At 36.0% G+C, this 17,868-nt stretch overlaps 1 protein-coding gene across 12 annotated transcripts; it reads right to left on the bottom strand.

The window, feature by feature from the left end:
* Positions 1 to 10,453: 10,453 nt before the first annotated feature.
* Positions 10,454 to 17,364, bottom strand: LOC121969737 (uncharacterized protein At5g43822-like). Of its 12 annotated transcripts, none has more exons than XM_042519960.1 (10): positions 16,785 to 17,364; positions 16,402 to 16,462; positions 14,778 to 14,921; positions 14,368 to 14,673; positions 13,712 to 13,877; positions 13,104 to 13,222; positions 12,313 to 12,489; positions 11,931 to 11,978; positions 10,894 to 10,958; positions 10,454 to 10,792 (listed from the first exon to the last, which is right to left on the bottom strand). In XM_042519960.1, the coding sequence occupies exons 5-10, from the start codon at positions 13,841 to 13,843 to the stop codon at positions 10,749 to 10,751; spliced, it is 585 nt and encodes a 194-aa protein (XP_042375894.1). In that variant the 5' UTR covers positions 13,844 to 13,877; positions 14,368 to 14,673; positions 14,778 to 14,921; positions 16,402 to 16,462; positions 16,785 to 17,364; the 3' UTR covers positions 10,454 to 10,748. The 12 variants fall into 12 exon arrangements, with proteins under 12 accessions (XP_042375894.1, XP_042375896.1, XP_042375895.1 ...); XM_042519962.1 differs by having other exon boundaries at positions 16,402 to 16,458; XM_042519961.1 differs by having other exon boundaries at positions 16,984 to 17,364.
* Positions 17,365 to 17,868: the final 504 nt, after the last annotated feature.

The raw sequence follows: 17,868 nt of genomic DNA, 5'->3' as shown, positions 1-17,868 counted from the left end.
GCATCAAGATGATGCATTAGATGTGTCATGCCTCATACTCGCGACCATGAACTCTAAGCTTCAGAAGCAACATGAGTTGATGTCTGCTTATGATATGGTTGAACATCTTCGTCAACTATATCAAGGACAAGCAAGGCACGAGAGATTCGAGATCTCCAAGGCACTGTTTCAGTGCAAGATGCAAGATGGGACCCCGTAAGTCCATATGTGCTCAAGATGATTAGGTACATAGAAAACTTACAGAGGTTGGGATTCTCACTTGGCCAAGAGCTGGCCACAGACTTGATCTTGCAGTCCTTGCCAGAAAGCTACAGTCAATTTGTAATGAATTACAACATGAACGAAATTGACAAGTCACTGCCTGAGCTGCTAAGCATGTTAAGAACTGCTGAGCTCAACCTTAAGAAGGTAAAACTCAACTCCATTTTGATGGTACAAAAGCATAAAGGTAAGGGCAAGCCTAAAGGTAAGGGAAAGTCTCAAGCTAAAGGCAAAGGCAAGGTAATGAAACCTAAAGGAGGGGTTGCCAAGGATGTTACTTGCTTCCACTGCGGTCAGACCGGGCACTGGAAGAGGAACTGCAAAGGATACCTAGAAGATCTTAAGAAGAAGAGGAGTGAGCCTTCTACTTCAGGTATATATGTTATAGAAGTCAATCTATCTATTTCTGCATCGTGGGTATTGGATACTGGATGTGCTTCTCACATTTGTACTAATGTGCAAACGCTGAGAAATAACAGGGCATTGACAAAAGGCGAGGTAGACCTACGAGTAGGCAATGGAGCACAGGTTGCTGCTGTTACTGTAAGAACTTAATATCTATCTCTGCCCTCTGGGCTTGTACTAGAATTAGATGAATGTTGTTATGTGTCTGCTCTTACAAAGAACATCATTTCAGTTTCTTGTTTAGATAAGAAAGGTTTTTCATTTATAATAAAGAACAAATATTGTTCCGTTTATTTAAACGATATGTTCTATTGTAGTGCACCTCTGATGAACGGACTCTACATTCTAGACTTAGAGAACCTCATCTATAACATAAGTACCAAAAGGTTCAAGTCAAATGATATGAACCAAACCTATCTCTGGCATTGTCGCTTAGGTCATATAAATGAGAATCGCTTATCCCAGCTCCATAAAGATGGTTTGCTGGACTCATTTGATTTTGAATCATATGAGACATGCGAGTCATGTCTACTGGGCAAGATGACCAAGACTCCCTTTAGTGGACACAGCGAAAGAACAACTGACTTGTTAGGACTTATACATAGTGATGTATGTGGCCCTTTCAATGTCACTACTAGAGGTGGTTATAGGTACTTCATTACATTTACTGATGATTTTAGTAGATATAGTTATGTGTATCTGATGACACATAAGTCACAATCCTTTGAAAAGTTCAAAGAATTCAAGAATGAAGTACAAAACCAGCTAGGCAAGAGTATTAAGATACTTCGATCAGATCGAGGTGGTGAATACCTTAGCCATGAGTTTCGTGACTATCTAGCTGAGTGTGGGATTCTATCCCAACTCACTCCTCCTGGAACACCACAGTGGAATAGTGTATCTGAAAGGAGGAATCGTACCCTATTAAATATGGTACGATCTATGATGAGTCACACAGATCTTCCTATATCCTTTTGGGGATATGCTCTAGACACAGTAGCATTCACACTTAACCATGTTCCATCTATAGCTGTGATAAAGACACCATATATGACATGGACTGGGAGAGATGCCCAGGTGTCTTTTATGAGGATTTGGGGTTGTGAGGCTTACGTTAGACGTCAAGTCTCGGACAAACTGGGACTCAAATCCAACAAGTGCTATTTTATTGGATATCCTAAGGAAACAAAGGGATATTACTTCTACATTCCCAGTCAACACAAAGTGTTTGTGGCTAAGACTGGGGTATTTCTCGAAAGGGACTTTGTTTCTAGAAAAACTAGTGGGAGTACGTTCGATCTTAAAGAAGTTCAAGATATGGACCATAGCACTGAAGCCTTGATGGAAGTTGAACTGGAACCACAAAGTGTTGTGGATGATGAGATTGTTCCACAAGGAGTTGAGGAACAACAACTAGTTCAAGTAGACCTACCTCTTCGCAGGTCTGATAGGGTACATCGTCAGCCTGAGAGATACTCATTTCTCTTGCCTAACTATGATGACGTTATGCTCATTGAGGATGAGCCTACCTCATATCAGGAAGCTGTGATGAGACCAGATTCTGAGAAATGGCTAGAGGCCATGAGATCCGAGATGAAATCCATGTACACCAACCAAGTATGGACTTTGGTTGATCCACCTGAAGGTGTCAAACACATTGGGTGTAAGTGGATCTTTAAGAGAAAGACTGACATGGATGGGCATTTGCATACCTATAAGAGTCGTTTGGTAGCTAAAGGTTTCAAGCAAATTCATGGTATTGACTATGATGAAACCTTTTATCCAGTAGCGATGTTTAAGTCCATTCGGATCATGCTTGCTATTACAGCATACCACGATTATGAGATCTGACAGATGGATGTCAAAACCGCATTTCTGAATGGAAACTTACTCGAGGATGTGTACATGACACAACTTGAGGGTTTTGTAGATCCACAACATACTAGAAGAGTATGTAAGCTGCATAAGTTCATTTATGGACTAAAGCAAGCTTCTCGGAGTTGGAATCTTCGATTCGATGATGCAATCAAACAGTTTGATTTCATCAAGAATGAAGATGAGCCATGCGTCTACAAGAAGGTTGTTGGGAACACAGTTGTCTTCCTTGTATTGCATGTGGATGACATACTACTCATTGGAAATGACATCTTTTTGCTGGAGTCTGTAAAGACTTGGCTGGAGAATTGTTTCTCAATGAAGGACTTAGGTGAAATAGCCTGTATTTTAGGCATAAAGATCTATAGAGATAGATCTAAGAGATTGTTTGGCCTAAGTCAAAGTACATATATTGACACGGTATTACTACGGTTTGTCATGCAGAATTCCAAGAAAGGATTTCTGCTGATGTCACATGGTGTGAGTCTTTCGAAGACTCAAAGTCCCTCTTCTAGAGAGGAGAGAAACCGCATGGATAAGATCTCTTATGCTTCAGCCATAGGATCTATCATGTACGTCATGCTATGTACTCGTCCTGATGTTTTGTATGCTTTGAGCATGACGAGCAGATACCAGTCAGATCCAGGTGAACGTCACTGGATAGTGCTCAAGAATATTCTTAAGTATCTGAGAAGGACTAAAGACTATTTCTTGATATTTGGAGGCGATTATGAGCTAGCTGTAGAGGCTTACAGTGATGCCAGCTTCCAAACTGATCAGGATAATTATAGATCGCAGTCTGGGTTCGTGTTTTGCTTGAATGGTGGTGCTGTGAGCTGGAAGAGTTCGAAGCAAGACACAGTTGCTGATTCTATAACAGAGCCTGAGTATATTGCTACATCAGAAGCAGCAAAGGAGGTCGTTTGGATCCGCAAGTTCATTACTGAGCTTGGGGTGGTTCCTAGCATAGCCGATCCTATAGAGCTCTATTGTGACAATAATGGAGCAATTGCACAGGCTAAGGAGTCTCGCTCACACCAACGGACCAAACACATACTATGGCGCTTCCATCTCATTCGAGAGATCATCGATAGAGGAGATGTGAAGATTTGTAGAGTACCCACAGAGGCTAACGTCGTTGATCCCTTGACCAAGGCTTTGGCATATAAAAGCATGATGGTCACACTAGGTCATTAGGCCTTAGAGCCTACACTGATTGGCACTAGTGCTAGTGGGAGATTGTTAGTTAGAGCTCTAGAGTCAATCATATAATGATTGTTGTATGAACTCGATGTATCATATTCCTATATACTTATAAAGGCATTTCTTTATGGTTATTATACTTACTTGTATTGATGTCAAATAACTAAGTATAATAGCGTCCTTGAGTGGAAGGTTCTAACACTACTCTTAATCATTCCTAGTCAAGTATTAACATTCAGGGACAATGTTAATGCGCTGAGACTAGCATGTAGGTCAACTCGATGACTTGATCTCACAAGTCATGGATATAGAGATATCAAGTTGACACATGTAGGGGTGAGCATTCGGTCAAAATTGAACCGACCGAACCGAATAGACCGAAAACCGAATAAACCGAATTTCTTTTCAACCAACCGAACTAACCGAATTTCCCTATAAAATCGAACCGACCGAACCCATAAGATATCGATTAATTCGATTTTTGACCGAATTAACCGAATTTTAAAACCCTATTCGGTTTTACCTTTAAAAAAAGTTTTTATTTAATAAATTATATTTTAAAATAAAAATTAATTAAAATAATATTCTTATTCGGTTTAACCGAATTATAAAATTCAAAACCGAAACCGAACCAAATTAATCGAAAACCGAACCGAATTTTCAAAAAAAATGAAAATCGAATTAATCGAACCAAATTTCTAAATTCGGTTGGTTCGGTTCGGTTAATTCGATTTTTCCGAATTTTTGCTCACCCCTAGACACATGGGTATGCATTGGAGAATGTATACTGAATGACTCGCCATGAGAAAGTATCATGGATCGTTTTATGAGTGTCATATACTTTCTCATGTGACTATTAGTATGACTATGAGTCCTTGGACCTGAAATCACCATGGTTCCCTATATAAGGAGTTGCATAATTTGACTTCGTCAAACGTCACCCGTAACTGGGTGGACTATAAAGACGATTACTGGGTATGTAACAAATTATGCAGAGGGATGTGAGTGATGTAGATGGGATCTATCCCTCCTATATGACGAGAGTGACATCATGATTCTTGATAGAGTGAGACCACTAAGTGCATGGTCATGCCCAAATGAGTCAATATGAGATGTTGAGCTCATTTGTTTAGAGTGAGTCTACTTGGAGTTCGAGATATAAATTGATTAGAGGATGACATGGTCTATGCCTCAGTTGATCAATTTAGATGTCTAGGATAGAATGACATTATCATATATTGTGAGAGTCACAATTAGTAGTCACAAAGGTGATGTTGGATCTCAACATTCTTGTAACTTGGGTAGTAATGATGTATTGCTAGATACCGCTCATTACTTATGTTTCTAAATGAGTTTAGGAGCATTGCCAACGTTACAAGAACCTATAGGGTCACACACAAAGGGAAATTAGATGGAGATTAGGTTCATATGATGGACCAAGAGGATTAGGTTCATATGATGAACCAAATTGGATTAAGAGTAATCCAAATTAGACTAATTGAGTTGGACTCAATTTGATTTATGTGTTGAATGAGTCTAATTTAGATTATGACTCATTGAATCAATTTAATTCAATGAATAGAGATTCATTAAATCAAATTGACTTGAATCAATGGTTAGATTTGATCAACCATGGGAGATAAATGGGTCAAGTTTGAATTGATTTGATATGGAAGATGAAGGGTCAAGTTTGACTTGACCAAATGCCACCTCATTTTACACTTGGCATGGGGCCGACCAATGATGGTGGTCCACATCATCATGGTCACATAATTGTGTACCACCTCATGAGGGAGACCAAGAGTCATGACTCTTGGTATTACATGGAGGTATAAAACCTCTAGAAAAGTGGTCGGCCACTTTATGTGAAGCAATCAAGTGCTCATTCAAGATATCATCTTCTTCCTCCTCTCTTCTAATCTCTCCCTCTCCTCTATTGTCGAGCCACCCAAGAGTGCTAGCACACTCTAAGTGATTTTTCCTCCACCTTTTGTCCGTGTGGATACTTGTAGAGGAGTGTTCACTTGACACTCTTCGAGATCCGACATCTTTTGGACGAGCGGGATAAGCGAAGGGCTTCACTACAAAGATATAATCTCTACCATGTAGATCTAGTGTAGATCTAGGAGAAAACTATGTATATGTTAATTTTTATCTTCGCACGGATCCGTTGCAAGAACTTCGGGGTTTCCATAACACAAAAAGCGATTTTTGCGGCTCGAAAATTCCTACACACCCCACCAGTAGTAGGGGCCCAAATAAATAGTTTGATTAAAGAGGTTACCCATTTGAATGAGATAATATTGCAAAGGGATCAAGAAATGGCGTAACGAGATCAATAAATGTTGTAAAGGGATCAAGAAATTAGCGAATTGCACCAACAACAAGACTTCATAATGCAACATCTTCAGTTGAGCTCCGCTCGAAATCAGATTCCTCCTTGTCCCGATGATGATGGTGGCAACGACGACAACGATGATGATGGTGATAGTTCTTCATGACTTTATTTATGTATGAATGTTATTTATCTCATAATTAGTATTTATGAGCATTAATTATTTGATTGTGAACTTTCATTTTTGTATTTGTGATTAATACTGTTAATTTGTTTTGAACGGGGTTGGTAAAACAAATACAAATTGAAAATCCATGTAGGAAGTAAGTATTAAGTTTTGTGTTAGTTTATAGGATTTTCTTTTTTATATAAATAATTCTTTTTATTTGTTTGTTTGTTTTAATATAGGAAAAGAAGAAAAATTGAAAGAGAAGAAAGTGTTTGTTATGAAAGAAGATGATGATTTAGTGATATATCTATTAACTTACATGGTGGATTTGATATGTAATTGATACTTCTTGTATTGACTTATTCTTATGGATTTGATTTGTAAATAGGATGTGTATGTAACCTATTGATTTGTTTTGATGTATGGATTTGATATGGATTAGAATATAAATAGGATGTATATGTTGTGAAATAGGTTGTGTTATATAAACAGGTTTGTAATGGGTTGTTGATGTATATTGTATTAACACAATAAAATGTAGAAATGGCTATGTTCTGATAAAATTTTAATATTTTGGGACAAACTTGGCAATTAATTATTTTCATCACCAAATTATCGTAAAATTACTGTGTCACAAATTTGCGACGAATTTGGGATTCGTCACTGATTTTGTGATGAATTAGTGGATTCGTAGCCAAATCTATGGCGAATCTGCATTCATAGCCAAATCTACGACAAATCCTGAATTCGTCGTAGATTTGGCAAATTAGTAGATTGACGATGAACTATATTCATCACAGATTTGGCAACGAAAATAATATTTGTCGCTAAATCTGGGAAATAAGAGTTGGTGACAATGTTGTCAAATCTACGATGAAAATTGAATTCATTGCAAATTTGCATTTAGTAATTTTGCGACGATTTTAATTTTGGTTGCAAAATTACAACGAATTTAGCGACGAAAATATAATTCGTGACAAATTCTGCAACGAATTTACATATTTTCGTCACAGAATTGGGTGATGCCTTTTTTGCAACGAAAACTGTTTCGTTACATAATTCATCGCAAAATTCATCCCAAAATATTGATTTTTATAGTGACCGTACTCCACTGGATTGGCCCACTAGGTATTTATCTGTTCCTCTAAATTTATGCACACTTATACACACATATCAATACAACATAAGCTAGTCTAATTTAAACTTATTTGACAATATATCAAAATATTAATTAATTTAAAATAATTAGGATAATTTAATCATAGGGCTATTATTAAAGTTATACCAAGTTCTTTGGTTCTCTCCGTTAATCATGTTATTTAACTATTTCTTTGGTAATTTAAACAGGAGGTAATATCGACTTAGGGTATACAAACCACCAAGAGAAGGCCCAACATTGTGGGGCATTGGCATTCCTTATGTTCTGCAGCCGAGTTCTTCGTTCCCAATCCTAATCCTAAATATGTCGATAAACTTTACATTAACCGTGATAGGTTTTAGACAATATGGGTTAAGGGTGAAATATACCGACTTGTATCCTAAAAGTGATCTAATATACAATCTTGGTATCAATATTTATAAGAAAGATTGGTTCTTTGCTCAAGTAACCAGATAACTTGGTGTTTTGCTGAATTGGTTTCTTTCATGGTAGTTTTTTTTTTTATAACATTTACCAAAATAAATCCTTTCTTTTACGAGCAAAGCAATCCCTATTTAGCAACGACATGACAGATAAAATTTCTTCTCTCGTTTTTTACATCGAACTGTAGTTTACAAGCTCAGGGTGGCACTTGCTTCTGGACACTTAACCGAACTACATGTTCAGAAACTTTTCTTTTCCTTTTTTTAAGTTCATTTTTTAAGGTTCGAGTCAATGACCCGGCCGGCTATAGAACCTGCTCAGTTCACGACAGGGTTGATTGATGGTGACAATGCAATTGCAAGACATGGAATCTAAAACGGGTAATAGCGAGTAAGTTTAGGAGTGGCATAGATGTCATATCAAAATGAGGTAGCGGTTAAAATGGAGATGAAGGAATATCCAATATTTGACTCTGTTGATCACTTGATCTAGGAATCTTTAAATCTCATCCGAGTGGTTCCGAAGTAGAACGCTCGTATAAAACTGACCGATTGTGAGCTTGGTAGAATGTAAGAGTTCTAAGATTTTATGATGAAAAAGAGAAATAAAGCACTTGGTCAGTTAATTGTCGATTGGACTTAGAAGAATTCGATCGGACGAAGCTTGGCCGAACGTAAGGCTTTCTATAGGTCCTCGACCGAGCAAAGCCCGAATGAGCCTAAAGGTAATTAACCTTATAAAACTCTTAACATACATTCAGACAGATACAGGTTGAACGGATATAAGGTTCTATGTGAATATCTGGTCGGACAAAACTCGGGCAAATCGGCCGGGCAAATCTCGGATGGACCCAGAGATACTTGATCTTATATAGTTCGCAATACATGTTCGGCCGAATAAAGGCTGAACAGATATAAGGTTCTCTGTGAACACCCGAACGGACCTAAATATACTTGACCTTATATAGTTCTCAATACACGTTCGGCCGGATAAAGGCTGAACAGATATAAGGTTCTCTGTGAACACACGGCTAGATAAAGCCCGAACAGACCCAAAAATACTTGACCTTATATAGTTCTCGATACGTGTTCGACCAGGTAAAGGCTGAACGAATATAAGGTTCTTTGTGAATATCCGATCGGGCAAAGCCCGGGCAGACCCAGAGATACGTAACCTTATATAGTTTTTGATACGTGCCTGAACGGGTAAAGGCTAAACGAACATAAGGTTCCCTGTGAATATCCGACCGGTCAAAGCCCAGACGGGCCCAAAGATACTTGACCTTATATAGTTCTTAATACGCGCTAAAACAGGTAAAGGCTAAACGAACATAAGGTTCCCTATGAACATTCAGTCGGATAAAGCCCAGACGAACCTAGAGGTACTTGACCTTATATAGTTCTCGATACGCGTTCAGCCGTATAAAAACTGAACGGACATAAGATTCCCTATAGACACTCGACAGAACAAAGCCCAGACAAACTTAATAATATTTTGTCCCATAAATTCTTCATACATACATTATCGTTCGGATGAGGGTAGATGGAACATATAGCTCTCTGTATATGCCCAGCTTATTAAAGGTCGAACGGGTTTGAATTAGCTAAAGGTATAGTACCCATAAAATATAGTTGTAACATACATGCTTATGACATAATAATGGTATCATATTAGTTCAAATTTGAACAAGGTCTTACAGTATGTAATATATGATTGAGCGGATTAATTTAATAATAAGTAGCTTGGCCAGCCTGGTGAAGTGGCTCTGATACATTCAGCAAACAAACAGCAGACAATATTTTGACAGTCTGTTGTGATTGTCAAGAAATATTCTCTTAAAAACTCCTGTGAAAACTAATTAATTTCTCATTAATAAGTTAGTTATTCTCCTTCAACAACTTCAATAATGATGCGAAGCATAAACGACAAAAGAAGTACAACTATGAATAAAATAAATTCCTTAGAACTATCATAAAATACTCAGATTATATTTTCTTCTATCACCTAATAAACTCTAACAATCAGAGACCACCTCACAATCACGGAGGTTATGTGAGATGATATAAAAAAATTCTCTCCACTAACAAGATATGTAAACATGTACATCTGAACCCCTACTTTTCTACATTTTCCATTACTGGTACAACTAAATCCAACACCTAATGGTTAACTACGATTGATAAATGAATGAAAAAAAAAATTAATTCTTAAGCCAGACGACTGGAAAGCATTTCCTTGAATTAACTCAAAAGCATTAGTTAAAATGAGCCTTAATAAATTATAGAATTAACTTCAATAAAATGCTAAGAGAATCAATACTCTATGACAAAAGATGAATACGCTCACACCCAGCGTCCCCGTCAACCCGTTCTAAAATCAACACGGAGAAAATAAATCACAGACAGCTACTAGCCTTTAGAATAGTGACTAACACATAAAAAAGTCATTTACTTCGACTTTGTCGAAATTCAAACCCCAAACCTCATGGTGACAACACCTCATGCAATAACCACTAGATCCATCCGAAGGGATGAATCAATACTCTAATATGACATACAACTATGTTGTTCTAGTTAGAGACTGCCATCAACACTAAATAATATTTGAAAGCTTGCCTATGGAATAATTCAATCACAAATGCCATCCGATCACAAAATTGATATAATTCCAAGAAAAATCAAGTAAATTCCACGTGGTAAAGAAACATGTTGTAGGGCTACATCAGCTGCCAGCAGGTATAGCTGAAGGCAAATGCTACTTTCTTTAATGGAATAACTGGAAGGGATGTCTCTAGTGGTGGATGTACTAACACCACTATAAAACAACTCATCCAGAAAAGTCAAGAAGCTCTATAAAACCTTGAAGAATTAATATTTAAAGTTGTGAGCTGTTGCAAAATACAAAGACCAACCAAAGAATCAGCAGATCTCCTCCGCAAATATCCTGTCAAATATTGCTTGCACTGTACAAATGAAAATAAAATTACAATAAGAACTAACATAACAAGGACATGGTGATTCTCCCGACTAAAAACACATTTGGAGGCACCAATTTAACCCGTACCTTGGTCTTTTGGGATGTTGGGTTGATCTACCAAGAGCTGGTTCATTGCAGCAATCTCAGCAGAACTGCATGAACTAACACAAAAAGTTACGTACTGAATATTGACATCCCTGTTTGAGAATCAATATCCTATTTGCACGATAATGAACCAGATGTGACAAAGTAGATTGTGGAGCAAATGAAGCCAGTAACAGTTCATTTGTTAGGAAAAAAAATTGATTTGGATCAAATAACTGAAAGCAATTTGAATCATATTGGATTTCCAAAATAAAAATAATTAATCTGACAAATATACTCCCATTGTCAAAATTGTAATGCCACATCAAATCTTATGCTCCACCCAAATTGGCATAATCTATCCAAATCCTAAGCAGGATCTAATTTTGGCTCACTTTCCCTCACTATCCCTAGATAGAATCTTGATCCTAATAACTTTGACAAATGAAATATATTTACATTACATGGACATTTCAACGGATGAGATACCCTCAAAGGATATCATCTTTTACATACTATATCTTCCAAGAAGCTTTGAATTCTATAAGAACTCTTTTTTACTTTCTAAATAGTTAGTATAAAAGTTACTAATTGCTACGCAGGAATGCAACTCTGTTATGTTGGATGATTCATACAGCTTGCAGTGTAAATACTCCTAATTATGCTCTATCATCTTATAATGCCACAAATTTTAAATATTCATAATTGATGTTATAGTTAGTACTTGTGTCATAATTGCCATTTATTTTTTTAAAATTTTATTGCAGTCCGATCTCAGTTTTAACCACTCCTAGGATCTCAATCCTAACAACCTTGCTCCCAACCCAAAACTTCACAATCAAAAGGCTTTTCCTCACTAATACCCTTTGAAACCATAACTTATTAGCTTAAATTCAACAACAAATGATGACAAGCATCTATGATTTTTAGATGAGCATTCATCTTTTTTTAATTATAACCAGAAGGCTTAGTAATATTTGCATCATAAAAATCACATGATAAGAATGATCATAGACAAAAAAGAAGGCAGTTAAACTTACGTGGACTTTAAAGTCAAGGAGGTCACAAGTGATAATTTAAGAGTATATCTGGAAAATACAAAATCCAATATCAGCAAACATCAGACCTTCACCAAGGAAAACAGAAAATAAAATATGATCCTAGTTTCCCATTTTCACAAGAAAGTAATTTGTTGTAATTCAGATGCCCTTACAAGTTCAAAATATTGTTAATTTGAAAAATGAGAACAAATATTGAAAGTTTTTATTTCTTTTGAGCTTAATACATACAACCAAACCATGGCGACATAATAAACTTGATATGTTTGGCTTTAGAAACATTTAAAAACTTTGTAATTTTATGCAATTCAGCTCTTGTTATTTAAACAGCCAAGAAATATTAGCTGTGAAAGGAATCTCTTACTCAGATTGATGCATCTCATAAATTGTCCTAAGCCCTTCCAAGCAATAATCAAGACTTGGCCACAATCCAATTTGAAGCTTCATTTGCTGAGGAGTTAGTGCCGAACCTCCTTTCACCAACTGGTTTGCATCTCGTGCAATTTTCTCAAGAGACAAGACAACTGCATGAAATTCTTCCCTGCTTATACACAATTAAGGAGCAAAAGGAAATAAACAAGAAGAGATTTTGTTGAACCAGCAAACAATAAATTGGTTAAGTAATTCTTAAAAAATGCCTCCCTAATTTTATGTATTAGTGCCAACAGGAGAATGCATAATAAAGTATGTTGTGTCATTGGCGCTTTTCTGGAAATCAAAATCAGTTGCAGGAGGCAAATAAACTTGGACTTTGCCAAAACAAGTATAGTGAGCACACTTATTTTAAGTTGTATAATTTTTTTTCAAGAACGAATATCCTGAATACCACTAGATCATATCTATTTAGTCACTTAAAGTTGCAAAATACAATTAAATAATAGTAAAAGGGCAAAGTGCAACCATATCTATATCTGCAGATCTACACTTTTTGAGGATACAGTATTCAACAATGTGGACAAGGGGTAGTACTGTACAAAGAGAATATACATATTTATTTTTAAGTTGGCATTTGAGCATAAGGGTCTGGAATACTACCTGACCAGCCAAATCCATCTTGTTAGTTTGTCAAAGTAATAGCAGATTGTTATTTAAATCAAACTACAGAATGGTGCGGACAACAAGAATACCAATTTAAGCTTACTAGAGGCAACTTACATCTTCTCTCTCATCGAACAAAATACCATTTGCAGTGTGTCCATCTGCTTCCCCAAAAGTGCTTCTTTAATGCCTGGAATGCCCCTCAGAGCACCATAATTGTTCATGTCTGAAAGCAACTAAATAAAAAAGCCATGATAACTGATTAAATATTAAAAATTATGACCAATGTCACTTACTGCCAGGAGATTGATCTGGAAAACACATATGCAAAATATAAACCTAAATTTGTATACAAAGTGAGAATAGGAATATATTTCAAACAAAATGACCAATTCTGTGGAAAAGTGAAAAAAAAAAACTTGTGTTTCATGGATCACTAAAGGCTTACTAACTGCTGGATGTGATGAAAGTACCTAGACAAAGCTTTTTCAGCCATACTTCATCAGCACATTCAGTCAAATTGTCCATCAACTAAGCTTAAGAAACTAGTATTCTATAATAATCTTACACGTTAAAACAGCCTCTTTTGTCATGGTACAAAAAGGTATTCCTCCTAGAAAGTTTAAACAACTGGTGAATTGAATTGAGAGTTTGGAGAGGTAAAGTTATAAGGCATACCAAACAATAAAATTCTTGACAATATGAAGAACAGAAAAGAATGATACCCGCAGTCTGTCAATGATAGATGATGCACTGTGGAAGTGAGAAAGCAACCCTGACTGCAACTCATCCCATCTCCCCATTTCCTCCCTCAATTTTTTGTACTTTTGTTGAACCTTCCTCATAACCGTCTCCATTTCTTCTTTAAATCTTGGAAGCTTGTTCAACAGTCTATGAGAGTAAACTGAGAGTTAGAAAGTTTAAAGAACTACAATTGAAATATCTTAAATAGGGAATTGATTAAATAAGCCCAAACATATCTCATTATACAGTTGCATCTATATCCTACACATTAACCATCAACCTTATTTATATGGTATAAATGTTCATGCCATGTCCCAAGAAGGTCAGCTTGGCTATAGGCTTCGCATGGTACACAGGGGCCGATGACAATTTTCCCCAGTATCTACTAAATCAAATCTAGACTAAAAAGATAAATGCAAAGATTTTAAAACTATATATTATTCCAATCAAGTTATTAAAAGAAACAATAAAGAAAATCTTTCGCTATAATAAGTCTTGCATCACAATCACATTACTAGTGATCAAGAAAAATAATAAAACAAATAGAGAATAAAAGAACCCCAACTACAAAGATAAAAAAAACATATGATAAAAGATGTAAATTCCTAAAATCCTTAAAGGTTTGCAAAAGTGTTACCAATGCAGGTTAGACGAGCAAACTTTTTGTTCCTCCCTACATTTGAGAAGGCATGAGACATTGACAGAGCAATCCGCAAGCGTAGCTACACATTCCTGACACTCCTTTGCAAGCGACAAAGCCTTTGCTACGTTCCTGACGGTACTCCGCAAACAACAAAATAAGGTGCAACTAGGGTTTCTCTACAGTGATACTTCTTCAAGGTATGCCTCTCTTTTGTTTTGTCCACCTCTTTCTTTAACACTTGACAGAAATGGAACTATGTTGTTTTGGAACACTAGACCAAGGGTATTGAGTTGTGCCAAGCTACAACACCAGCACAAGAGCCATGGAACATGAGAGAGGAGTAGAGATGATAAACCAAAGGAGAGAAGAGAGGAAGTTAACATAAAGATGAGGAAGAAATGTACGGGTGCAGCAAGCGGCAAATTGATGGCCATTGTTTGTGCTAGCAGGCACAGCAGCCACTTCAGGAAGCAGGCACCATGACGACTGTCGACGACAACCGTGGCGATGATGACAAGTGTGCAACATCTTGGGGGCGCAATTCCCACCTACCAAGAGGTATGTCACCAATAATAAAAGAGAACCGAGAGTCGACTAATCATGTACTAATTTAAAATAATTAAGAAATTCAACGAACTTTATATATAAATATTGTTTCTACAAGTACAACAAAAACTATACAGACAACGTTAGATAAATAAAACAAAAAGAAAATCAAACTAGGAATTAACTAGTTGAGATCTCTCAGCAATTCTATGAAACAACCGAAACCGACTATAATATCAGAAGGTTGTCCTTGCTTGCAAACCTAGAGGTTGAGGAGAGCATATGGTAAACACAAATTTTCTATGTGAGTAATAAAAAAAGATGTATATTGCATGAGGGAGGTCTGGAAGGGGGTAAATCACGAGAGATATCTGCCCTAGCGTAGCAACCTTTTGCATGAGGGAGATGAAGCACCCAACGAGGCATTTTCGTACCGCTGAAAATTGACACCAAGACCTATTACAACAAACACTTATGTAGGCACCAACTAGGAAAATCCATGGGCAATAAAACAAAAAACCAAACAAAAAAATGTATATGAATCTTATTTAAAAGGTCATGTCCAAACTTTGTATCCATCTTTAAATTATTCTTTTAGTTCTTTAGTTTATACATATAATTAGTTACTTTTTTTTCATTTTGATCGTTTATCGATACTTATTACTATTACTCTAACTTATCATCTTTTATTATTGATTATAATATTTTTAAATTACTAACTTGTCGTCTTTTATCATTGATTATAATAATTTTTAATTATCATTATTTAATCACTATGTATAAACGTGAAGTGAATCACTAGAGTCAATTCCTCATAGTGTAATAACATTATCTGACATGTGTACTAAAAGCCCTCACTGATGGTAAACAACATTATCACGGCCTCACATAAAGAAATACTAAATAGGGGCGACCCCTCTCTATCAAATCCACCTATGGGTAGACAAGTACTCTACTATAAGGTTAAGCTCAGAATTTTTACTCTTTAGTATTTCTTTCCCTCTTAACATCTTTATTATTTTACTTTAATTCTTTTAACCATAATTACTCTATTCTGAGTTCAATCTAAATCAACTTTTTAGTATAAATTATTTAATTTTATATATAATTATAGGGTCTACAGATAAGCATTATACAACATGAAAATATAAGTATCTACATCTACATCATTAACTAACGTATAAGATGAAGCAGATGTAATGGCAGGTACCAACTGAGGAATAATTTAGAAGACCCATTTAATTTTAAAAACAATCCCTCCCCGTTTTAATTACAAAATGAATCCTACATGTGAACATAAAAGAATATTAATTATTTATCCCCCAATAGTTTAATTATTCTAAAACCCATTTCACTATTTTAAAAATATTATTTTAATCTCATTTTTTTTGAAAATATTTATACAAGCATATATAATTTATTTTTTATATTTATTCATGCACAAGGACATATATATATAAGTCAAAGAATGAATTTACCCACCTCTATTTATAGTAAAAACTCCAAGTGTCAACAAATCAACGTGCTCCACTCGAATTCCTATCTACATATACAATATGAAAATTGATAAATATCCAATAATGATAGTAATACAAAAATTTAAGAATTTGATTGAAAATCAAAACTAACAGATCAATTATTAATCTCGTTACCTTAATATAATCCTAATTTTTATACGACACTTATTACTATCGAATTACAAATTTATTTATTTATTCATTATCATTTTTTCCATCATAAACTAGGTAAACCAACCTGATTAGAAATCTAATAAAATAAAATGTATATCTTGCAACTTTCCTTCAAACACTCTAGCCAATCAAACCTAAACAAATATCAACAAATAATTATTTATCCATCCTTACCTTCAATTGGTCATCATATGAACAACAATCTCGTTGAACGAGGATACATTAGGCTTGAAAAAGGAGGAGGATCGCTCTTGGCTCGGCCAAAAAAAACAGCCGACTGATGGCCGTAGGTGTCGGAGCAGCAGGAAGAGGGAGGAGAAAGAAAAGGAAAAGGGGAAGGAGGCAAGTGGAGGAAGGCCGGTTGTCCTCTTACCGTTAGCTCAACGGCGGCCGGTGGCCGGCTGTGGGCGCAGGAAACGGAAGGAAGGGAGTGGCTTCCGGCAGCTATCACCGGCACGTGTGCGTGGCGGAGGCACAGCGGCGTTGCTGGTGCAGCAAGAGAAGAATGGAGGAGAGAGGATGACACAGGCGCCGCGCGTAGGGGAGGAGCCGCAGCCGGTTGGGTTGCTGCTGTTGGGTGGGGGAAGAGGAAGAAGGTTGTGATGTCGCCGGCAACAGATGAAGAGGATGCTGCCACTGGAAGAGAGAAAGAAGAAGAGGAGGAGAAAACAAAAGGAAGAAAGCGTGCGGTACGCAGTGGGGGAGAAAAAATTGCGAGAGAGAAGGGCGAGCCGGCGAGGGCCTCAAACGATTTAACCTTAAACCCTAAAATTTTTCTTAATTCTTTATAGCGTTCGATAACAAAAAAAAAAAAATTCGGTATATCTATCTTTAAAAAATAAAAATTTTAAATTTATCGGTAAAATTACCATGGCCATTAAAAAATTTAAACTACCAGCTAAATCTAAGCCAATGCTCTATGAAAGCACATATTTTTTATATAAAATAATTAATAAATTATTAATAAATACTAAAATTATTTTCAATATAAAAATAAAAAATATATATATTAACCCAATTTTATTTTGAGCTTCATCAAAATTAATTATTAAAATATTTAGATTCTTAATAAAATAATAAAATGATTAATAATTAAAAAATATTAAAAATATTATTTATATATAAATAGATTAATAATTTTATATATATCATCGTCAACATTCAACATTACAGTTTAATAGTAAGAGGCTCAGTTCGTTATCCTTAAGTTCAAGCTCGGCTCAAGTTCATTTCGAGCTTAGTACTTAAACTCGAGTTC

The sequence above is a fragment of the Zingiber officinale genome, chromosome 4A (genome assembly GCF_018446385.1).
Source record: "Zingiber officinale cultivar Zhangliang chromosome 4A, Zo_v1.1, whole genome shotgun sequence".
Classification (NCBI taxonomy): domain Eukaryota; kingdom Viridiplantae; phylum Streptophyta; class Magnoliopsida; order Zingiberales; family Zingiberaceae; genus Zingiber; species Zingiber officinale.
The sequence above is the reverse complement of the archived record's forward strand: the minus strand, read 5'-3'. Positions and strand labels throughout refer to the sequence as shown.